The following is a 23,677-nucleotide window of genomic DNA, read 5'->3' as shown; positions in this document are numbered from 1 at the left end:
CAGGATGGGTTTTCACAGCAAACCCACCCACCGCCATCACGGAGACGAGCCCCTCCTCCCCGCCAGCCCATCAAGAGCCCGTCCTCCTGGAGAAGCTGCATGGGAGTGCAGGTGAGTTGTAAGGTTTCAAGTCTTACAAAGTCAGTCAGAGAAAGACAAACACGGTAAGATTTCACTCACATGTGGAAGATAAACACATAGGTAAGGAGAACGGATTAGTGGTTACCAGAGGGGAAGGGGGCCGGGAGAGGGCGAAAGGGGTAAAGAGGCACGTGTGTATGGTGATCATAGAAACTAGACTGTTGGTGAACTCTAGGCAGTCTATACAGACACTGATATACAATAATGCACACCTGAAATTACACAATGTTATAGGCCAAAAACGACCTCAATAATTAAAAAAAAAAAAAAAAAGCATGACTACTCATTACCCTTTTCTTTCCCTTGGAAAGCTACAGGCTGAGGAGATGGCAGGATTGAGGAAGCAGCATCCTGGCTGGGACACTGATTACAGGGGCATTGGGCAAATAAATAAAATACTGAATATAAAAAAAGAAAAAAAAGTGCAGGTGGGGCTCCTAGGGTGCCCTGGTCCGGGAGGCTCACTCGCTGCCAATAAACAAAAGGGACCGACAGGAGAAAGTGCTTGAGAGCGCAAAATATTTTATTTAACAATTTGCAGTGTAACAATTTGCATTTAGGAAAAATAGCAGCTCCTGCCTCAGAGGAAGCTTCTTGAATCAAAAGTGGCTGGCAGTCGACGGAGAACAAAGGGCAGGGCTGGACTGGAGGAAGCCGAGGGCGCCAGGAGCGTCTCGGGTCCCAGGAATCACACTGAGCTGACCACGGGAAACAGGAGGCTGCCCGTCAGCAAGGCCGGCCTTTCTCGAAGTGACAAGAACAAATGGATCTGGTCAACAAACCTATGAAACACTTTGGAAAACATCTGTGGGTCTTTCCTAGATGATCAGGTGAACCAGAAAAATGGGAAGGACCTGGGCTAATTCCACATTTACACAATTCCTACACTTAGATTTAAAGTACCAAGCAAACTATGTGCCCCCAGCAGAACCTAAAGAAATATTTCCTAATGATTTTTATAAACATTTAAATCTTTTCTTCAGTCTCTTCAGACAACAAGAAAGTGAACAGTTTTAAGAACAGTCGATGCAGCCTTAAAGCTTGGAGTCCAGTAAGAGGAGGTCTTCTTTTGCAGTTTCATATGGCTGATAGTCAACATATTAGCTACTGAAGATCTTAGTGTGGAAAAAATTCAGGGGCAGAAATAAATCACATCCCAGAGCTTCTGTCAAAGAATTATTTTAAGCCACTTTCTTCAAGATGTTACCAACTCCTTAAATGAGGTCAACCAGGTGAGAGAAAGTAAGTCAACTGGATTGCCCTAGAGAAACCAGCCATGAGAAAGTACAGCATCCACTACTTTAGAAAGAGCATGGCAATCCATACAGTTTCCTTGACAATGAGTCTAACCAGGCTGTGCACATTCTGAAAAAATCCAAATCAAATCAGTTACGGTCACAGTTTTAACACTGGTTGATTAATCTGGACGAGTCACATTAAGAACACAAGTTCTGCTACGGCTTCTTCCAGCAGTGGAGCCGGCCCTCGTGAGTGGGCAGAGCCAGTCCCTTTGGTTCATGAACTCCTCATGGTCCTAATTAGGCCACAGAAAATTCAGTGAAGCTGAAACGTCATTGCTACAGGAGAGAAATGCACCTCAGTACCCAGGGCCTCTCTCAGAACCTAACTGCATTAGTGCTCAATTAGCTCCACATTTCCTCTAAGACACTGAAGAAGACTGTGACCCGTTAAGTCACTCTTCTCGGTTCAGAAACAGCGCGGGCAGGGAGCTGACTACCTTTGGCTGCAGAGCAGTCGCTGGTGTTTCTGTCTCTGGAGTCAAAGGCTCACTCTTTTCTTCCCACATCTTTAAGGAACCAGGGGACTATTGTGGCGATAATCCACTGCTAGGTTTTGAGAGACGCTCTGGTTACTGAAGAGCAAAGTCCCTCCTGCAGCAAAGACGTTTCCAGCTTCACTTGGCGTAACATTCTTAGATGACTAAGAATGCTGTATCCTCAAGTCAGTCGTTCAGGCAAGAGATTCTGAGTCAAAGATTCCCTCTCTTCACCCAGCGTCTTAAAGGAACTGTGGAATTGACTTCCTAAAGACAGGAGGTGAGGAGGCAATGCTGAGTGTAACCACTGTGCATCACAGCTGTGTCCGTTTGGGAACAGGAGGGAGGTCGCAGGCAATCAGTCCGAGTTCTTGGTGGAGAATAATTTCAGGGTTCCAGATGCTACTGCAGAACAGGGACTATTCTAGCTCAACGCTGGGTATTTCCTCTGGCCAATCCTCCCAGTCCTGGAACCTGCCGAGGTGGTGGGGGCCTGAAACAAGATGAGGAGACAGCAGTGACTTCCGCAGGTCCCTCCCCGGAGGTGGGCAGAACCCGGGACGCAGGTCCATGGAACAAGCCAGAATAGACACTGATCTCAACAAATCGGCATGGTTTGCTTGCTTTGTCTCTGCAAGTCCATGACAACTGACCAGGTCAGTACCCAATCCTGGCGCTCCCTGGAAAGGCGTCTGTAGTGTCGTCAGGGAGGGGAGAAGTGAGGCCGATCCCCAGGGCGGAGTGTCTAAGGACTCCAGGGAAGACACAGGGAACAATGCCCAGGGAAAGAGGGGACACAACACAGGCCCTCACTCTCACTCCCCCACAAATCCTGACTGAAATGGAAGTCGAGGGACTTCTGTAAAGGCCTCAAGTACAGGTAAAGGAACGGGGGGAAGAAGACAACAACCAGTCTCGAGGCGGGAAGGCAGGTGGACGACCAGGTGCTAACCTGGGGCACAGCAGTCCTGGGGGCAGGCTGAGAAACAGCCTCAGCTACAGATGCCCCGAAGCAGAGGACAGCCAGGAGCCGGGGGAAGCGTGTGCAGAGTAAGGAGGCCAGGCACAGCAGGCAACAAGGGCAGGGTCTGCCTCAGGACAGCCCAGGGGTCAGGTGAGGTTTTCCATTCCAAATGCCAAGACCCTCCCCCCACGACCTCTTCCCCCATGCAGCTCCCCCCACACTGGCAGCCAGTCAGTACCCTACAGGCAAGAGCCAGGAAGGGAGAAGAGAGGAAGCAGAGGGAGAGAAAGAAAAGGAAACATTCAAGAACATTCTCGATGGAGGGACACGAGGTACCAGGTGAAGGGCGGCCAAGGCCAGCACCAGGGAGGGAGTCAGACCCACACCAGGGCACGTCAGCAGGAAACCACAGGACCCAGAGCAGAGCACTGACCCAAGGGCAGCGGCAGAGATGGGAGAAGGGGTCAGCAGGCAGCTTAGGGCCATGGGTTGGAGGAAAGGCCTTCTCCCGTTTCCCGCCCCGAGGAGACAGCGAGGACACTTACTTGTGCAAACTGAGCAGGGTTGTAGAAGGGCACTGCTCCTCCAGGGAGGGCTCCTGCAGGGGGCGGATCACCAGGAGCCTGAGAAGCACAGAGAGTCCATCTCAACAACGCAGTGTCACACAGCAGTTTGTTTCATTTGCAGATAGAGACAGTATTTCTGAATAAGGTTTTCTAATACTTTTAAATAAGGCACAGAAGCAGGTCGAAGATACTTCTTACAACACTGGATTTAATTATTTAATGGTTCACAGAAAAGTGGTAGAAATCAAAGCACCATGCAGAGTGAAACGCTTTAGAAACCAGAGCATGCAAACACGAGGCGTGCACAGCACCAGGACGCCACACTGGCGTCAGGTCAGCAGTTAGTAGGCATTTTGATTACTTCAGACCTCAAGTATCCTGCACAAAATCCAGTGTTTAATATGCACATAAAAGTCAGATGAAGCCCTTCTGCTGAGCCGATGGGAGAAGCTTGTTCCACGACACACATACAAGATGAAGTATTCCTTTAGTCCCCACCCAGACTGGCCACAAGACAGCGGTCACTGCTACACGCGGCCAGGCCCAAAATAAACCTTCTTGTGCTTGCTCAGGAAAAGCAATTCTTCCTTCCAAATGAGAGCGTGCTGACACAGGTGGGCTTCTGAAACACACTCACATGCGGTGAGGCTCCACCCAAGGCCAGGCATTGGAAAAACCCAATTCAGAAAGAGCACAGTTACAAAGCTCATCCGTTCACTACGAGCATCTTGGCGTCAATTCAGTCGTCCGTGTATCTGGATACTGAACGACGCCTTTAAGAATGTGTAAAGAAAGGAAGACTGCATCCTTGGTCGCGTACTGGCTGGGGAGACCGTGGGTGACGTTAGTGAAAAAGTGCACACTGACAGCCAGCACAGCACTCTCACAGGAAAACAAGGGCGACCCAACTCAACTCTGGTTCAGTGAAAACTGCCAGCCATAGGTACCTGGTTAAAATGCTGGCTTACTTCACGTGACAATGAACTCATTGAACTACAGCGAGAAAGCTACAAAACAGCAAGAACACACACAAAATACAGACAAATAAAAAAATCAACATGCATGTCACTGCTCCAAGCTGTCAGTTTAATTCCAAAGAGCTTTATGATGGCATTAGAATTAATACAATTCAAATGGGAAAAAAGCTAGAGTTAGTTTAAAATTCCTATTTTAATGTACAGTTTTCATTAAGAAACATTAGTGGGGGGGAGGGGGTCTCTCCAGCCCTTGGCCTAGACCAGCCTGGCCTCTGCCGCCTGAGAAATCCCAGAGGTGACGTGCCACGCCAAGGGAGGCGGCTGAGGGACAAGAACCCAAACCTTGCGCTCTGTCTGGAGCTCCCAATTTTGCTCAAACACCTATGATTTTTTTTTTTAAGGAATACAACACCTTTCAAGTTCTAAAAAGTTTCTAAACTGCCTTTTCTTACTCATTAACATTCGTTTTTAAAGGAAGAATCCATTTGGACAATAAAAACGGGCTTCCTCAGCCTAGATCTCAGGCAGACATTCTCGTCTGGGCGCCCCTTACCTCTCCTCCCTGGGAGCTGTCCACTCGAGAGGGCAGGACTTCAGTGCCAGGGAGCAACGCTGCAGAACTCGACACCTGCCGAGAAAGAGGAGAAATGCAGCAACCACCAAGTTCTAGGGAATCAGTCTCCACACAAGGCAGAATATCATGGAACGTTGCTCTGGCCACGTTACAAACCCGTCTACTCCACGTATAATTGCTCCTTCTGAGAAGTCACGGAAAGAAAATACTCTGCGTGTGCCTGGAGATTATAGTCACATGTCCGACAGGTTCCAATAGCAACAGCTACACCTACTGTGTGACCCTCAATGGCCCTGGGACCTGGTGTAACTGTTATCCCATTTCACAGAGCAGGAAACTGAGGCGTAGAGAAGCTAAGTGACTTTCCTAAACTTAAAACAGCTAATTAATGGGGAGCCAGCATTGAAATCCAGGTTTATCCAACGTCAGAGACCACCCTCTAAATGATTATATTTCACATATAAGTTTTGAACATTAAAATAAAATCTTTACTAGTATGATTTCAGTAAGATAAAACTATCACATAACATGTACGTGGTTATAACTTGCAACTCCCTAAAGGATATTTAATAGGAAAGAGATTTCCGACAGAAATGGAGGATTCTACGTACACAATGGATAACTCACAAAAGGTTAGGGCCAACTTTCCCGGGTGAAGAGGCAAATTCTCCCTGAGCGCCCCTGTCCCACTGCACCTGCTCACCTTGGGTTCTGAGGCAGGCTCTGGATTGGCCGGCCCCCCAGCTGGTGCCTGCCCTTCCCTGCTGGCCCCCTCTGCAGGCGGTGCTTCCTCTGCATCTGTGAAGGAGACAGTGCGGGAGCCCTGGTTCTGTCCAGAACATCTCTGGGGTGTCAGTGCAAACAGTCCACGGGCAAGAGCTTCACGCTGCGCGCTCACCGGGGAAAAGGGAACAAGCCCACCAACGAGCAGGACGGACCTCGGGCTCTCTGCGCATTGGCTGGGCCATGCTTCTCACAGGGAGATTAAGGCCGGAGGCTCTCAGACAGAGGGTCACAGCTTAGGAGGCCAACATGTGGCTGGCAGACGTGCTGCTCCTGTGTTGCCTACCTGGGTTTGGTCCAAACAAGTGAGCTGGGATTGGCAGTGGAGCAAGTGGAGCAAACAACTCCGCGGGCGCGAGAGCTGGTTCAGTCTGCCGGGCGCCCCCCGGGTTTAAGATGTCCACGTAGCGTGCTCTGCTGCCAGCTGCGACGGGGAGAGCAGCAAATTCAGGTCGGCACACCACGTGACCCGGCTTCCACCTGGCTCCATCTTCACGCCCGCAGTGGCCCAGCCGTGAAGAGGGCGCCTCTCCACAGAGCACATTTGCCTGGCTTCTGCCCTGGGGTGAGGTTCTCATTTCGCACCATGACGCTACAGTGCTGCATTTCTGATCGATGGGACTCTGCTCTGCTCATTAAGAGCGGACGGTCTGCTGAGGACTGTTTTAACGCTCTAGAGAACTGGCATCTTCCCCCATGGATTTATCCGCATAAAACTAGCATTCCCTTCTGTAACGTGACAAACCACCTTCTGATATATATGTTACAACCACTAAATTCTGGTGTATCTGTAGGACAAATACATTATCCAAACAAACTTTAATTTCCGGTTTGACTTTGTTACCTGCTTTTCTAGAAAACATGTTCACAGAGGCTCTGGGGGGCCCTCCAGGACCTGGCGGGACAGCTTGCGGAGCCTTGGGAAGTGAGGTTGGAGGTGGGGGCGGAGCCTTCTTCTGCAGGGGGAAAAACTGCTTCAGAAATCTGCTCATGGCCCCAAGACCCACTGGGACACTCCACAGACTGAAGCTTTTATTGTAGGAGCTTTCCTTCTAGTCATAGCAAATACCTAACATTCCAATTTACCTCCTCTTCTGGCTCATTTACGTCCACCCATCGGTTCTTCTTTTCATCCCAGACAATCTGCCATGATTGTGAAAAGCAAAGAAATAAGTCAGTAGATAAAGCTGAACAGAATTAGAGTTTGATTACTTACGACACTTTAAAACTTCAGAAAACATCTATTCAGGTTCATTCTGAAGATGAAATATATTGTGCAAACAACACCAACAGTACATCATGAAAATACATACTGATTCCTCAAGTGCCACATTTTACGACACTCACCGATTTGTTCTTGTCATCTGGCAAATAAGCCTCTGTCCTTTTTTTCCCAGGTAGCCAACGAGAGAACCAGGATTCACTACTCTGAATAGAAAAACCATCAGAACAACCTGAAGACATCATGCTGAGTGAAATGAGCCCAACACAGAAGGACAAATCCTGTAGGCCTCCACTCATACGAGGGACCAAGAGGAGTCAAACCCACAGAGACAGGAAGTGGGATGGGGGTGCCAGGGGCTGGGGGAGGGGATGGGGGCGAGTGTTTAACGGGGACAGCGTTTCAGTTTAGGAAGATGAGAAAGTCCTCGAGACAGAGGGAGGTGATGTCTGCACAACACTGTGAATGTATCTAATGCCACAGAACCGTGCACTTAAAAATCATTAAAGTGGTAAATTATGTATATTTTACCACAATTAAAAAAAGTAAGAACAATAAAGCGCCTTTTGGAGCTCTTCATGTCTAAATACTGACAGATGAACAGTCTCTGACATTCTCTCCATCTGAGGAGGGGCAGGCGGGCTGGGAAAGTCCGTGTGGGACCCCCTCAAAACAAGTGCCTCTGCGTGGCCATGAGGGAGGAATTCGGGAATTTCCTCAGGCGTTAGGGAAATCGACTTTACTCTTCATATAGGACACTTCACGTCTTCAAAACAGAAAGAAAACGCAGCAGCAGCAGCAGCTATGCACGCCCTCTCCCCTCTGCTTCTCTGAGCTCTGCAGCAGGAGGCAGACCTGCACTGGGGGCCGCGGTAACCTGTGGGCTCACAGCTTCTGGGAAGTGCCACATCCTGTCTCACGATTAGTGCACATTTGAATTAAATTTATGTTCACTTAAGACACTAGCCATTAAAGAAAAATTGGGTGAGCTGAACTCTTAAAATTAAGAACCATGTTCTTCACAAGATACCATTAAGAGAGTAAAAAGGCAATTCACAGACTGGGAGAAGGTATTTGCAGTACGTCCATCTAAGAGAGGATTGGTATCCACAATACAAAAAGAACGCCTGCAAATTATTGACAACTCAATTCCAAATGGGAGCAGACCAGAGCCAGCACTACACAGAAGAAGACAGAGGGGTAGTCACCGGTATGAAAAGGCGCTCCGCATCGCCACCCATCGGGAAAGGCAAACTAACCCACAGTGAAGTATCATGGCTTCTAGCACAATGGCTAAAATGAAAAGGACCAGCAATCGCACGCACACAGGACAAGGACTGGACCACAGGCAACAGTGTGGAACAACTGGACCTCTCTCACTCAGCTGCTGGAAGGGCCACTGGGTACAAACACCTAGGAAAACCGTCTGGCAGCATATCCTAAAGCTAGACATCAGATGTCCTGTGACCTAAGCAACTACCCAAGAGAAACGAGGGCCTCTGCCACCAAAAGACACACACAAGACCGCTCAAATTGCTTTATTTATAATAACCCCAAACTGAAACAAACCCATCGTCCACTACTAGGGGAAAGCACGAATAACTGCGGCACACGCATACAATGGATGTCACTATACACGGTCAGAAAGAGTGAACTTCGCTTATGTGAAGTTCAAGAACAGCCAAAACTAATGGATGGTGACAGAAGTCAGAAGAGAGGTCGCCCTCGGGGGTGGGTACTGACAGTCATGGACACACGGGACTCTCTGGGAGGCTGGAACTGTTCTAATTCTGCTCTGGGTGGTGGTGACACGTGGACACAGACACATAAACGACCATCAAGCTGGTGTACGTTTTAAATGCTTTACTGCACACTTATTATACTTCAAAAAACTTTTGGCTTCATTAAACAAGGAACAAATGCATTTTCCTTGCTGCCAGTGTATGAGGACAGTTGTCTGTGGGAGCTGGGCCCCCATCCAGGGATCCCTGGGCCGCCAGTCCCCCGCCCAGCTGGAGATGGGCTGTATGTTACCTTCTTAGGCTCTTTGACCTCTTTTTTGGCTGTCTGTACGGGTCTCTTCATTTCAGGAGTGCAGGTCAGAGATGGAGAAGGCTGCAGAGCACCCGAGCTGGCACACTCCCACCCTGGAGGGACCTCAGAGTCCTGCGACATCCTGGAGGAGCCCTGTCCCAAGGCAACAGGGGAGCAGGCTCACTGGGGGCCCTGCCCAGGAGCCTTAAAACATCACCGTGGACAAATTACCACAGCGACGAGAGTGAAGTGAGGAGGGGACTGGTGTGAGCAGCCCCTGGCTTCCCCTTGGGCGTGCCTGAAGGAAAGCCAGCCCGTACTTAATGAGCAACTTTATCAAGGAGCATGACAGTATTCGAAACATGGATTCTGGAGTTCAGTGGAATTACTGGGCTGGAAGAAATGGAATATGCAGATGCTCTGAGAATAAGATTGGTTAGAGCAGGGGAGTGGGAATTTTAGAAAACATAATTATTTTTAAAAGTATTTATCCCTGGGTTAAGACACTGTTTTCAATATAGTCAAGCTCTTATTGTTACCTTTCCAGGGACAGGATATTTTAATGGTATAACACATAAAGAAGGTTTATACTAGAGCAATCGCCTACTAATGGGATGTCCATAAAAAGCTGGGTATCTGTAAAAAAGGTCCCAGAATGCAGTTTGTATCAAGATGTTTGTCCCTCTTGGTGGGGATAAGAGCAAACAGAGGTGGTATTTATATCAAACATGTCTGATGAAATGAATCTCAATTTCAAGAGAACCAGTGACAATTTTAGGGATTCTACTGTAGAAAAAGAGATGCAAAAATCACGGAAGCTCTCCATTTTAGAAAAGTTAAAATTAACATGGCAGTTTCATTATAGATGGGCATTTCTTCTCCTTAAAGTAACTATTTTACACTATTAAGTTATCTTTTTCCCTATTAATATTTTTCACCAACTCCATATTTTAAGGATTCAAGACACAATTTGAAAAATAATCTCACAATTTTCATTACTATCTTTTTACTTAGAACTTAAGAACAATGAGTTTGGGTACCTAATCAATAAATTTACGGAAAATAAAAAGCTTAGAAAAAAAAAATGTGAGAATACCAGATTAGCAAATTTTCCACCAAAATCCTCTCCTCTTAGCTCTGAAAGCGAGTTTCTAGCAGGTGCCTCTTGTGGCATCACTCCTGCCAAAAAAAAAGAGAACCACTGTGATCATAGTGCCGCTGAGCACACAGCACAAGGAAGTGAGACGCTGAGGTGACACACTCACGAGGGCACAGCTCCCCGCCTCGCCCCTGCCTCCCCAGCGCTTCAGAAACTTAGACTGAAAATGTTCCCCAATATGTGGACATAGTTTCTTTTTTAAAGCCTGGTCTACATTTTGCTTTGTCCAAGTAGACAAAAGACAGGCAGAGACAAGGGACAAGAACCACCAACTATGACTTTCAGACGGAGGCCTATAGGGTTAGGGTGACTTTACAAGGTCATAGCCAGGGCACACCTCACGGCCAGCCTGACATGCCCTGGACATCCACTTACACTTCACATCCTAACAAAGAACCAAGTCATAAAAGAAATTAGCACTGATACTCAGTTAACCCATTCAGCCTAAAACTTCCAGAATTTTTAGTATACATTAAGTAATGTAACTTATTTCAAGTTAAAAAGACTGAAGTCGCTTCCACCAATCTCCTCCTTCCATACCAAACCCAACTGAGCTCTGCTCTCAGGACGGCATCTCAGCAAACCTACCTGGGTCCTGGCTCCTGGCATCCTGGAGCAGGGGTTCACTCTCCTGGAGAGATGGTTCGCCGGGTGGCAGGCCAGGCCCTGCGTACAGGGCTGCAGGATCAGGCCCAGAGGGCTCTGGAAAGCCAAGTGCAGACCCTGGGGATCCACAGACAGGCCCAGGCTCAACAGGGCCCGGGGGCAGCGGCACTGGGAACATAGGCACCCTGGCGGGGACGGCCAGCTGGTCATCAGGGAGCGTTGGTGGAGCTGCACGGAGAGAGTGGGGGAGAGAGAGTCTAAGGTTACTGAGGCTACCTCTAGTCACATGAAGAAGCCGACTGGTGTTACTGAACGATTCAGTACATGTTATTTTGGATAGCCACATTTCTTTTATTAAGGGACAGGAGAGCCAATCATCAAAGCAGAAAGTGCAGAAGACGCTGGGGCATCAGCGGTTTGAGGAGAAGCAGAACATAGACTTCTTAGGGCCAAGGGGAGGCGTTGTTAAATGTAATGGGGGGCATGGGCTTGAACCCATAGCAGAACCCACAGCATGACCCCAACACACCCCGGCAGCAGCCACCTGGCACAGAGCCCTGTATTCACTGAGTCTTCTCCTCCACCTTCCTCCATGGATGGGGGTCAAACAGGCCACCCACCTACTCCTACAGATGTTTAAAGCCATGAGACCGATGGGCTCACCAAGGGAGAAGGAAGGAGAAAACTGAGGTGATGGTGCAAAACATCCCCTGATTCTCCTGACAGCAGAACAAGAATGTTCCACGTTTGGGGGCAGCTGTCGTGAGAGAAAGGTATGTGGGCCCACTGATTCTCCAGCAGAGCAGGGCTCACCTGATGGCAGCAGCCGCACACTCTGGCTCAAGCGGTCAGCACTGGGCACAGGTGGCACCAGCAGCGGGTTGTCAGTGCCCAGGCCCGGTGGCTGAGTGAGTCCTGGGCTGTCATACTGTGCCCCCTCGGAGCTCGGCGTGCTGGGACAGCGCTGGGGGAAGGCCCCGTCCTGAGTCCACACCACGGCACCCTCCTAGGGGAGAAACACTTCACGCTCTCCCAACAGTCGGATGCCGCAGGAGCACGTCCCGGCACCCATCCCCACCGACCGACTCACTCTGTCTGCGCTTCAGGACAGCCTTTCCTGTCCTGGGAGTGAGGGCCTTCTGACACACACTCACACCTCTAAGACTGTACTGCTGACACCTAAGCCCTTCAGCGTGAAAACGACACGGCACAAGCCGCCTCGTCAGAATGTCCCCATCCAGGCCCGGGACTAAAAGCAAGTCACACCTTGGCCTGCTTCTCCACGTGCTGCAGCTGGACCAGCCAGGCAGGCTGCACACAGGACTCCTCCTCCGGCTTCTCCTTCAGCTGAGGATCGAAGAGTCGTAACTGGGAAGCAACCTAGAGACACATGAAAAATAAAGGCCTATTACCACCAAGGATGGCAAGCAAAACAGTGTTTTCTACATCTATTCTAACGTGGAACAAATGCATCTTCAGTCTTAAACTGGAGATACAGTTATATTAGCTACGTAAGTTTTTCTGAAGTGTGCTTCTGTGGCATGCCCTTAAACATTCCTATATGATGCTGAGTGATCAAAAAGAGAGCCGGAACACCGGGACTCACCCTAGGTGATCTGTTAACTCGTGTGTGGAGATCAGCAGTACCTAGGCCTACCCGCAACTGACCTTGCCTGCTGCCACCACCTCACTACGCAGCCTTGACTTTACTGACCAAAACGCTGAACTCACCTAGAAACGGATACACTCTGATCGGGCGGTGGGGGGTAAGCTGGGGGGATGGAAGGGGACAGTGGGCAGGGACAGATGAAACAAGTTTGGTCTTGTTTCCTCTGCTGAAGCTGCAGAACGAGGACAAGAATTCATTCATTATTCTATTTTTGTAGATGTCTAAAAATTTCCAGAATAAAAAACTTTTTTAGGTATCACAAGAGCACATTTTCAAATACGAAGCTCCTGGGGGGAGGGACATACTGATGCGGCCCTTTGGTGCCAGGGGTCACAACATGCTGGCCGCAGTCCATTCCTGGCTTATTTACACCTCACGAAGCTCTGGGAGGCCAGTCACACCGTCTCCATTTTACAGAGCAAGAAACTGAGGCTGGTTGGGGCCGGCCCCATGGCGTAGCGGTTAAGTGTGTGCACTCTGCTGCTGGCGGCCCAGGTTCAGATCCCGGGCGTGCACTGATGCACCATTTGTCAGGCCATGCTGTGGAGGCATCCCATATAAAGTAGAGGAAGATGGGCACAAATATTAGCCCAGGGCCGGTCTTCCCCAGCAAAAAGAGGAGGATTGGCAGATGTTAGCTCAGGGCTGATCTTCCTCTCACACACACAAAAAAAGAAACTGAGGCTGGCAGTGGTGCAGCCAGGACCCAGGCCCAGGCGCCTGGACTTGAGAACGGCTTACGCTGCTAACCGCCGGACTCACTGCTTCGAGACACGAATGTCCTGGAGTCGGGGTCCTTCCTACTTTGAGGCTTACTGCTAAGTTTCTGTACTGGCATGAGGCATCTGAAGAATTCCTATGCTAAGAGGCGGAACACCAAATACCTGCCTGAGAACATTCAAGTATCTTAACTCGCTCTGGAAGTCAGTGCTATAGTCATGAGCACCCAATGATCACAGCTCACCCCCAGGTCCAGCAATCCTGATGTGCCACACCTTCCCCACAGTCCAGCACGCAAGAAAGACACGCGAGAAGACATTACCTGGACCAGCTGGCTAATCAGCACCGGGGAGTATTTGTGAGGTTCTATCAGGATGCTCTTAGCAATTACTTCACAGTAATGAAAGGCTTGGGTGGCAAGCCCCATTTCAGCCAGGCGGCAAGAGTAGATGAACTTAAACACCTAAAACAAACAAACAAAGCTTAGCCATCATGTGGGTCTTCCTCAACTTCCTAACATCACTCTACAGTCACCCTGCAGGCTGAGGATTATTCTGGATGTTTCATGCAGCTCCTTGTGTCTCCCCCATGCCTGCCCACAACAGTACTAGTCCTCAATCCCTGAGATATTTCAAATCAAAGTAAACAACAAAGCTTCTAAGAAACTCACTTTTTCTCTTCACACCCTTAGCAGAGCCACCAGGCCCATGACTCGAGTGCCAGGACTCAACAAGCACTCGGGACAACCACTCCCACGGAGCTGCAAACTGCCCAGTAACCACTCTCCAGGAGCACTTCAGTACACAGATGCTTTACACACACACACCATCCTGGGTCAGACAACACTCTCCCCGTAATACTAAAAACAGCTGAGAGAAAAGTGCTCGAAACTGAACACTCAAGGTTTTTAGTCTGTAAAATAGTAAGACCCAAACACCAAGTCCTCAATTCAGCAAGCTGAGCTCTTGAGCCTCACAGAGCCAAGGTCTCCCCAAGATTTCCAGAAACACTGAGTCATTTTTTGTGTAAGAGTTCAAAAGCCCCAGGTTAACGCTGAAGACTGGCATGGCTCCTACGTACCTGGAAACTGGGTAAGGAGCAGGTCCGTGCCCCAAGGGACTGAGCATACTCATAGGCTTCTGTCCTCTGAATAGCTTCATTGGTCGCAAACTTTAAAAATGGCAAACTGTTGAGGAAATGAGCTATTTTAATCTTTGTGCAAGTGACCCAGAAGTGTGTCAGACCACGTGATAAAGACACGAGGCCACTGCTTCCAGCTCCGCGTGTGCCGTTTCTGGGCTGGCTAAAAGAGGGGACGTTTCCTTTCTAAAGGAAAACAGATACCACTATGTTTACTCAACTCCTCACCTGTGGTTTGATCCAATTAAGACAAGTTTTGTGGTTTTCTTTGTATAAACCCCAAATCCAACTTGGGCCATGAGGTAGCAAAAGTGTGCAGCATCTAAGAGGCCTTTTGAAACTGAAGAGACAAAAAACAGGGCAAGTCTTAGTCTCTGGGAGTTCTCCCAGAGATCAAAAAATGCCAACAGAGACGCCAGAGATATGCCGATGAATGGAAAAGTCTTGTGGCCCTTAACACCCCGACGACCGCTGGCACAATTAAGTCCTCCATGCTCCACTGCACGACGGCCCAACCTCCATGTCTGCACCTGACCCACCTAGAGTGTCACCCATCGTGGCCATCGTCCTGGATTCCACATCCACATTGTTGTTCAAGTTGGACAAAACCATAGCAAGATGCGGCCTCCAGTCTCCCCACTTCTCATCTCCACAACACTACAATCAGAAAAAAGCAAAACAAAATAAACCCTTATCCTTGGAAGAGTGTCATCTTAATTTTGTGATGGTTGAGCTCAATGAGGAACACGAGAAAGCAACAGTGAGAAAGAAGCACAGGCCTCTATCCCATGATGAAATCTTTCCAAGGGCTAGCACCCAACAGGAGGCTGCACTGCGGGGGCACCGGCCTGAGGCCCACACACTGACCGTGGCCGCAGCAGGCATCCGGCCTGACATCAGCTGGTAGACCGTCTGTAGAGGGTCGTTGATGGGAAGGCTATTGGCGAACCTGGGCAGACAGGAAGACAGACAGAGCTTACTTGGCAGGTTTAAAAACAGGAAAATCCAAAAACAAGTCTGGTTTCATCTCAGCCCCTTCAATGACAGACTTGATGCTCAACCTAGGCCAAGTGCGCCATCTCAATATTAAAGAAAAGCTGGGAAAGATTTGAAGGCTAAGGAATTCACTGAAACTTTATAGAATTAAAAACCATGCAGATAATAAAAGTTTTTTTAAATCCCTTAGCAATACGACTCAAGGAAGAGGGCCGAGTAAGCCCGTGTCCTTGTGTGACAACAGCACAGTGCAGAGATGCCCCAGCTCTCTCCAGCAAGAACCACAAACGACTGTGTGCTTCCAAGAGCTGACGAGGCTCTGCAACTGGACCAGCAGGACATGCCCGCAGACAGTCCACACAGCCAGATTCCTTACCTGGTCATGACTCTGGCATGCGTCCGGCCGTCCATCTTACTTGCAAGTAACAGAGCGTGACCCCATAAGCCATTTTTCATCGCAGACTCTAAAGCATCCTGCAAAGCATTTGAGTGGGTATCTGAATTATCAGAGGAGCTTCCGTGATGTAAGCAAACAAAAGGAATGGACTGTGTGTCATTACATGCTGTCAGGAAAGAAGACAGGACTCAACTGCAGATAAAAAGCAAATGAAACAAAGGCCTCCAAACACACTTGTTCACAGTTCAGAAATGAAAGAAAAGTCCATTTTTCATTTATTTTCCATAGTTGCAAAGTCTCCATGGTAGTAAGTTTGTGTGTATACACACTGCTTTTATTATCTATTTGCAGCATAAAGAATAAGCCCACCAATCAGAAATAGGGACAACAGAGCAGTACTGCCATCCCCAAACTGTCCTTTCCACTGGAAGAAGCGCCACATGAACGTTAACTCCCCAGTTCCAGACAATACGTGAGGCCTCCATGAGCATCTTCTCAACATGGAGAGAGCCTTTACTAATGCAGCCTCCCCTTTATCCAAAATGAGCTGGGGTATAATTTAGAAAACTTCTGACTGGAAGGCAAAAATGCCACAGCCGGGGTAAATGTTCATCAAATCTAACAGATCATATGATTTCAATCACTTATAAATCATCCACATTAAGATAATTTATTTATCAAACATGAGCTTTCTCAGTTCATGACAGAGAAGCACCAGACACTCTGGGCCTCCCAGAGCTCTGCCGCCAGAGCCACGCATGCGTGGAACGTGCCCACAGCACGTGGCGCACCCTCCTGTGCATGCACCGTCCCAACCCAGGCGGTCTGACCTCTTCCTCCATCTGCACTAGAGTGAGCTTCCATGCTGCAGATGCCTGTGCGTGGCTTCTGAGGCACTCTCTCCACTCATCCTGTCAACACCCGGCCCCCCTCTTGCCTGCAGTGTCTCTCTGACCAGCTCGGGCTCGGCACATGCTCCCACCCAGCACCCACTTCACTTAACAGACTGTAAGCTTATGCCTAACTGTGAGGACAGGTTTAATTTCTGTCTCAGCAAATGTTTATCCCTGAGACTTATTATACACAGCGGGGGCATAGCCTGAGCTCAATAAATGTGTTTATTGGTTGAATAAATGAAAACTGAACTTGCAAGTCTTTGACACTGGCAATATTTAGAAGAAAACCTCTATTAACACCTTCAGAGAGATGCCGTACAAGGTGGCAGACGTTCTTCATGGAACAAGACCCACAACGTTGCATTCCAGTAAGGATGCCGATGCCGTGTCCTGGCACCTATGCCACTGGTGGTGGACGAGAGGACACGCCTGTGGAGTCCACAGCTTCCAGGCCTGCTTACCTTCTTACGGCCATACAGCAGCAGCTCTCTGAACCTCTCAGTTTCCTTTTCAAGAGTGTTGGTGGCGGCTGCCTGACTGTCAGAGAGAAACGAGAGCTGAGCCTCCCCAGACTCTTCTTCCTGCTCCAGGGCTTCGTTGGTGAAGTCGATCAGGTTGGCCTCATTGGGGGACTTCCCAGGAAGCCACGCTGTTCTGTGGTCTCGTAACAAAAGTTCTGCAATGTCTGTTCCCACCACGGTCTGCGAGAGTCAGCAAGGACAGGAAAGAGAATGAGAGACTTCACCACGAAGAGAATTTCCCACAGGGGTGACAAGATGGTCCCGGTCCTGCTCAGGTGAGGACCCCGAACAGGTCTCCCCAGATGAGCACATGAAACCATGGGCACAAACCACCACTCCCAACACGGCCAGGAGCAAGATGGACAGACCACATATGACTGGACAGGCTGACAACGGCGTTCCTCAGCCCTGACCACACACCCTTCCCGTCTCCCACTTCCCCAAATCACTGCTAAGATGCTCTTCCTGAGTGAGCCCTGGACAGCAGCACCACTCCCTGTGCACAGCCTGGGACAGAAATCCCGCCCAGCTCCTTCGGGAGAACCGAGGATTCCCAAGACTAAAGACCAACCAGAAAAGCCATTCTCAAAGTAAAGAAACGTACCCCATTCTGTCGGCATAATAGAACAATAAAATTCCAAAGAAGACTGGCAGACTCTTTGTCAATTAAATTTTCGTTCTGCAAACATTTCGTAGCTTTGTTCTGTGCAAAATTAATCACATCCACCTTATGGGTGTCATCTCTGCAAAAAGAACACACACTCAGCGGACAGCACAACCGCAGCTACCAGGCCAAGCTCAGCGACTGCCAGCAGACGGGCGCTGCGGACACGCATGGGCACGTACTTGCCGAGAGGCCCGGGGAAGGACCGCAGCTCCTCCTGCTCCGGCGTGTGCTGCAGCAGGGTCTGCGCAAGAAAGCGGGCAGAGAGAGAGCAGCTCACGTCAATGCCTGACCCACGTCTCTGGCCACAGTGGCAGACTGAGTTACAGACGCTGTCCCCGAGGATGCCTGCCCTCCATGCAGGGCGGCCAAGGCTCCATCCCCAGGCGTGGGCACGTTTGGTCCACAACAGTGATTGTCAAACTTCATTTTAAGCAACGAGAACCATTGTTCCCCCCAAACGCTGAAGCAGGGCCCTAACTTGTGTGACAGAAGAGCTTGCTGCGGCTGCAGAACAGGGCGCCCTCATCAGCCTCTAGCAGCACCTGCCACAAGATCATGACGCACCCCTACTCATTATCCAAAATCACCAGTAAAATGAACATGAACAGGGTCCTCCCCCAAAATCAGAAATGCAAATAAGATAGAAAATGAATATACAATAAACCCAAGTCTAACAAAATACCCAAAGCAGATGCTTAAATGCTGACTTCTGAAAGACATATAATCAAATACAACAAAAACCCCTATAAATTGACGATTCATGGGAACAAACCTTTTCCAAGGTCATTTGTTTTCAGAGACAACAATGCACAATTTGAAGACCACAAACTGTGAAGCACAGAGTGTATGGGTGCGGCCTGAACTGTGATGTGGCATTTCCACCCATGGAATTACCTCCATGCTGTGAACTTCAACCAACGCAGGCTGTCCCTCCGAAGGGAGATTTGGAATCACTTTAAGGAGCTGACCCCCAGGACCAAACCTGGCACAGACATGAGGCACCGAGAATTTCTCAGGAGAAGTCGGTCTTGATGGAGCTGCATGTAAATAAAGTGAAAAGAAGCAATCAGTGTCACTTCTTAATGCTTCTGAACTAGCTCTACAGCTTCAACTTCCAAGGTGCCCATATGGCTGGAATCGTAGATGAATCACAATAAACTGCCTTTCAGCTGGAAGTTAATAATTGATAAATATCCTATTAAGGAGCAGAGCTTGGGACCGGCCTGGGGGCGCCAGTGGTTGAGTGCGCGCTCCGCTGTGGCGGCTCAGGGTTCGCTGGTTCGGATCCCAGGCGCGCACCGACACACCGCTTGTCGAGCCACGCTGTGGCGGCGTCGCATATAGGGTGGAGGAGGATGGGCACGGATGTCGGCTCGGGGCCGGTCTTCCTCAGAAAAAAGAGGCAGCTTGGTATCAGATGTTGGCTCAGGGCTGATCTTCCTCACACACACACAAAAAAAGAAGCAGTAGAGCTTCAGGGCCCAGCCCGGTGGTGCAGCGGTTAAGTGCGTGCGCTCCACTTCAGCGGCCCAAGGTTTGCAGGTTCGGATCCCGGGTGCACACCGATGCACCGCTTGTCAAGCCATGCTGTGGCGGCATCCCACATAAAGTAGAGGAAGATGGGCACGGATGTTAGCCCAGGGCCAATCTTTCTCAGCAAAAAAAAAAGAGGATTAGCATTGAATGTTAGCTCAGGGCTGATCTTCTTCACACACACACACACAAAAGTAGAGCTTAAGTATGTCAGAAAAAATTTTAAGTCATTAAAAATGAGAACTCTTCTAAAATGAAAACCCACTTTAAAAAACCACCACAAAGCACTCTTTACACGGAAGCAGCGTGCGCGCCTCCTGGGTGCTCCTTCACTTTCCTTTACAAACCCAGCTTCAGATTGTGAGTACCACAGAGCACTAATGAAAATCAGAAGCAAAACACCTCAAGTCAAAAATAAAGTAAGATTTTTAATTGAAATAATACTTTAAGAAGAAAGTCCAGTTATAAGAACTTGACGTATGTTTTCCAAGAAACAGTATTTGATCAAACATTTTAGAAGGGAATTGAGAATGTGGCACATGTGACACATCTATGGACAGTTTTGCAAAGGGAATTAGAAGTTTCTTCCAAAAACTGCTTACCCGTGTGGTCGGCACTGCGGACACAATGAGGCCCCACTCCAGCCCGTGGCAGTGAGCCTGTACTCAGAGTTGCACGGAAATGGACATAATGGACAGGCAGCGCAGCTCTCAGGCCTGTGAGCCGAACTGCAGCCTGAGGGATGCCATCAGCCCATTGTGACAAGCTCTGTCATTCAAAGGACAGACATGCTGTGACACAGCAGTCCTTACTCTGCAGGGAAGACCAAGCCAGGCCATCACAGCTTCTTATCACAGTTATAACTCACTCCCTCTTTCTCATCACCCCCTTGGTGTGAAGCCACCCCCTCGGTGTGACTTGGCATCCCTCTGCACCTGTGAGCGCGCAGGGCCTTGACCACACACACCTTGCTCCACGGTGGGCCAGCCAGCGTCAGTGGGGTAGCCGTACTCTGGGAAGCCCTGGGCACCGTTGAAATTGCTGCCATAGGTGCCATAGGCATAATCGCCATGGAAGGAGCCTGGTGGAGGCGGGGCCTCATAGGAACCGGCCGTCACATTGTGACTTCTGTAAATCTGACTCTTAGAAAACACAAAGCAGACAGGGAAGACTTCAGGCACGCTGCCAGAGCTCCAGGGGGAGGATAACTGGGTTCCAAACAGAACCGTGCTGACGGGAGAGTCTCGCCCTGCCAGCCCACCTGATGCGAGTGGGAGCTGAAGCTGCTGCGGCGGCTCTGCACACTGGGCGCACTGTGCAGGCTCTGCGCCGAGTGCTCGCTGTGGATGCTGCGCCTGTCCACTTCTTCCCCGTAAAGGTCCCTGTGGGGCTCCGCGTCATCGTCAAAACTCCCAGTGAAGCGAGGGTCGTACCTCCAGTGGTCATCGTATTTCTCGGGCCTAGAGGAAGCAACAGGGCAGAGGCAAGGAAAGGGGCATCTGGGAGGGCAGACATTCACTTACTCCACAACAATAGAGCCCCTACCAAGTCACCACTGCCCCCTCACCCTCCCATCATGCCTCCTGAGCCGTGATCTGAAAAACACTGGTCAAAGCCCACCCTCGAGTGGAGTTGCCGTATTCCAAGCCCCACTTCAGACTCTGCTTGAAGACTGAGAGAAACATGCTGCAAGTTCATCCCAAGCACAGCCACGCCTCTCACGGACATGGCCAAGAGGAGAATGAACTGACTCCCAGACGCTCATTCTAAGGCTGGTCCTCCTCCAACAGCCCAAAGTGAGCAATACCGGAGGGCCTGGTTCATCGTCCTCTTTCATACAGAGACCACAACATCACTGCTCACCAGGAACCCAAACACAGCCGTAGCTCTTAGGTAAATGACAAAGACACGAGGGCAGAAACGCAATAATGTGGCTCTGATTTACAACCAACCCTCCTCATCAAAGTGTACGGTACCAACCTGTCACCGTAAGCATAGCTTTCCTTCCTATATGGATCGTATTCAGCATCATACCAATACCTCCGGTCATAGGTGCGGGGATCCCTGAATCTAGACCCATGGTACCGATCCCAGCGACCTGGATCTGTAAGCAAGGGATGAATGGGTTACTATGACATGCAAAAGAAGGCACTCCTTTGGCCTTTACTGGAGAAGCCATGCCACCCCAGCACCGAAGAATGCCTCACAGCTTCTGGAGGAACCAAACTGTCCTCCCAAATATTAGCAGGAGCCTGGGGAGTGTTGGGCGATAACGGGGACCCCCAGCTGTGTCTTGCCTATACATATAATACCTACTGGCCAATGGCTGTTTTTCTCTCAATACACACGATTGAAAAGAAAAAAAAACTGCCAGAAGACATCTTCATTAAATTCTTGTTCATAGTTACTACTTTTTAATAGTTAATCCCATGACTATAAATTTTACTTATATCTCTCTTCTCTAATGTGAAAGTTTTAAGAAATACTCTCAAAACTAAAAGTCTACTTTAAAAAAGCACAATAACATTATACATAAACTGGATGTACCGGTTTGGGCAACTGTGTGCAGACTTTATGTTTAAAGCGATGCAAATACAAAAGAGGAAAAAGATGCCTGTGGGAAGCAGAAGGCGGGGCAACCGTGTGGGATAACCAAGGGGCTGCAGGCCTGGGAGCCTCACTGCACTGAGAGCACAGGACACAGCCCGGCAGAAGTGACCAGCAAGGCAGCTCAGGGGACATGCCACCGAAATGCACACACTGCCTGACAGGAAAGCATCCAAACGGACAGGGCAGCGCCTGCAGAACTGATGAGAACTGTCCTATGTCTGCACTGTCCGACGTGTGAGCTGCCAGCCACATGTGGCCAGTGCAACTGAGGAGCCAGTTTTTCATCATATTTTTCTGAATCAATTTAAAGAGTCACATATGGATAAGGCTGCTCTAGAACTACTGATAATTATGCTTTTCTAGAAAATCAAAGAAAACCGCTAATATGATAAAGACACATTAATCCTATAATTAAGATATGATTTCTTAATAAAAATAGCAATATAACTATTTCCAGATGCAGATTATTTTAAACTACTTTGGCTCTTGGACAAAAGCATAAAGAGACTAACAACAGAGCAAGTCTCCTGAGGAAGCCCCACAGGGTGCCCACTGCACCCGGCTACATTGGCGGTGCGGAGGACACACACTCCCGACCGTACCTCCGTAATCGTACTGGCTGGAGTAATAGTTTGCATAGCAATCACTCTGACTGCTCCATCCACTTCTGGAATTATAGTAACCTTCAGGATACACCTGCCTGAAAAAACACACAACGCTGTTAAAAAAAAATTACCTATTTCTTTAAGTATGACAAGATATCGGTCAATACAAATTATACCCAGAGCAACAGGCATTTGTTAGCATACTTTGGTTGTGAAAAAATTCTAATCAGAAGATCCGAAACAGTAATGATGAGATTATGGGATGCCCTACCATATAGCTAATTAAAATGTATCTCTTAAAACAAGTATTTTTTTTTTTATAATTTTATTTATTTATTTATCTTTCCCCCAAAGCTCCAGTAGATAGCTGTATGTCATAGTTGCACATTCTCCTAGTTGCTGTATGTGGGATGCGGCCTCAGCATGGCCGGAGAAGCAGTGCGTCTGTGCGCACCCGGGATCCGAACCTGGGCCGCCTGCAACGGAGCGCACGCACTTAACCGCTAAGCCACGGGGCCGGCCCAAAACAAGTATTTAAGTGCTGTTCAGCATAAAAGAACTGACCCTTTCTTGTGTTAGTGCTATATCCTATAAAACCCAATGCTAAGGTAGGTTCCCAAGTGTTTGATGTCATACTTAGTAGAAGCAAAAGCACAGAGCTATCAAAACCAACCTAAGGCCGACTCCAATACCCTCTACACAGATGCCCCATGTGTCCTCTGAGTGGGTTAAGGTGCTCACCTGGGCTGGCTCAGCCCCTCGTGTCCCTTAGCGCTTACTGGTGTGGGACTCGAAACATGTGCCTGATCAAGGCCGGCTTCACAGGGCAAGCCACACTCTGACCCTCACCACAGAAAAGCGGAACTTCGCAAGATCAGGTATCAGAACTTTGGGGGCAGTAAGACTCCTGGAAGGGCTTAACGGCGTTTTTGTTCTAATAGCAAGTTTCAGACAATACTTGATTTTTAAAACGTGACTTTTCTCATGCCCCTTCAGGAATGTCTCACTCAGCTGAGCCTGGGGGCTTGGCTGGCGCAGCTCCCGAGAATGCGGTGGGGCTGCTGCCTGTGAGGAGCGCCTGGCCCTCCGGCCCAGCATCCCTGCCGCTGCTCAGGTACAG

General features: G+C 49.1%; 1 protein-coding gene across 3 annotated transcripts in view; it reads right to left on the bottom strand.

The window, feature by feature from the left end:
* Positions 1-643: 643 nt before the first annotated feature.
* SEC16A (SEC16 homolog A, endoplasmic reticulum export factor) overlaps positions 644-23,677 on the bottom strand; it is a 35,687-nt gene continuing 12,653 nt past the window's right edge. For 2 of the 3 annotated variants that reach the window (XM_058524465.1, XM_058524466.1), the window contains exons 4-31: positions 22,555-22,652; positions 21,323-21,446; positions 20,604-20,802; positions 20,310-20,484; positions 18,704-18,846; positions 17,989-18,050; positions 17,747-17,885; positions 17,083-17,322; positions 15,705-15,802; positions 15,200-15,281; positions 14,872-14,989; positions 14,561-14,672; positions 14,273-14,378; positions 13,515-13,655; positions 12,070-12,183; positions 11,617-11,809; positions 10,786-11,031; positions 10,135-10,217; positions 9,039-9,191; positions 7,130-7,210; positions 6,869-6,925; positions 6,627-6,738; positions 6,069-6,206; positions 5,703-5,797; positions 4,979-5,053; positions 4,396-4,455; positions 3,428-3,505; positions 644-2,411 (exon numbers count right to left, since the gene is read on the bottom strand). In XM_058524465.1, the coding sequence (XP_058380448.1) occupies positions 2,343-2,411; positions 3,428-3,505; positions 4,396-4,455; positions 4,979-5,053; positions 5,703-5,797; positions 6,069-6,206; positions 6,627-6,738; positions 6,869-6,925; positions 7,130-7,210; positions 9,039-9,191; positions 10,135-10,217; positions 10,786-11,031; positions 11,617-11,809; positions 12,070-12,183; positions 13,515-13,655; positions 14,273-14,378; positions 14,561-14,672; positions 14,872-14,989; positions 15,200-15,281; positions 15,705-15,802; positions 17,083-17,322; positions 17,747-17,885; positions 17,989-18,050; positions 18,704-18,846; positions 20,310-20,484; positions 20,604-20,802; positions 21,323-21,446; positions 22,555-22,652 (3,391 nt within the window). In that variant the 3' untranslated portion in view covers positions 644-2,342. The remainder of the gene's footprint in view (positions 2,412-3,427; positions 3,506-4,395; positions 4,456-4,978; positions 5,054-5,702; positions 5,798-6,068; positions 6,207-6,626; positions 6,739-6,868; positions 6,926-7,129; positions 7,211-9,038; positions 9,192-10,134; positions 10,218-10,785; positions 11,032-11,616; positions 11,810-12,069; positions 12,184-13,514; positions 13,656-14,272; positions 14,379-14,560; positions 14,673-14,871; positions 14,990-15,199; positions 15,282-15,704; positions 15,803-17,082; positions 17,323-17,746; positions 17,886-17,988; positions 18,051-18,703; positions 18,847-20,309; positions 20,485-20,603; positions 20,803-21,322; positions 21,447-22,554; positions 22,653-23,677) is intronic. The other variant, XM_058524467.1, reaches the window with a different exon arrangement.

The sequence above is a fragment of the Diceros bicornis genome, chromosome 28 (genome assembly GCF_020826845.1).
Source record: "Diceros bicornis minor isolate mBicDic1 chromosome 28, mDicBic1.mat.cur, whole genome shotgun sequence".
NCBI classification, from domain to species: domain Eukaryota; kingdom Metazoa; phylum Chordata; class Mammalia; order Perissodactyla; family Rhinocerotidae; genus Diceros; species Diceros bicornis.
This window is presented reverse-complemented; position numbering and strand designations above follow the sequence as displayed.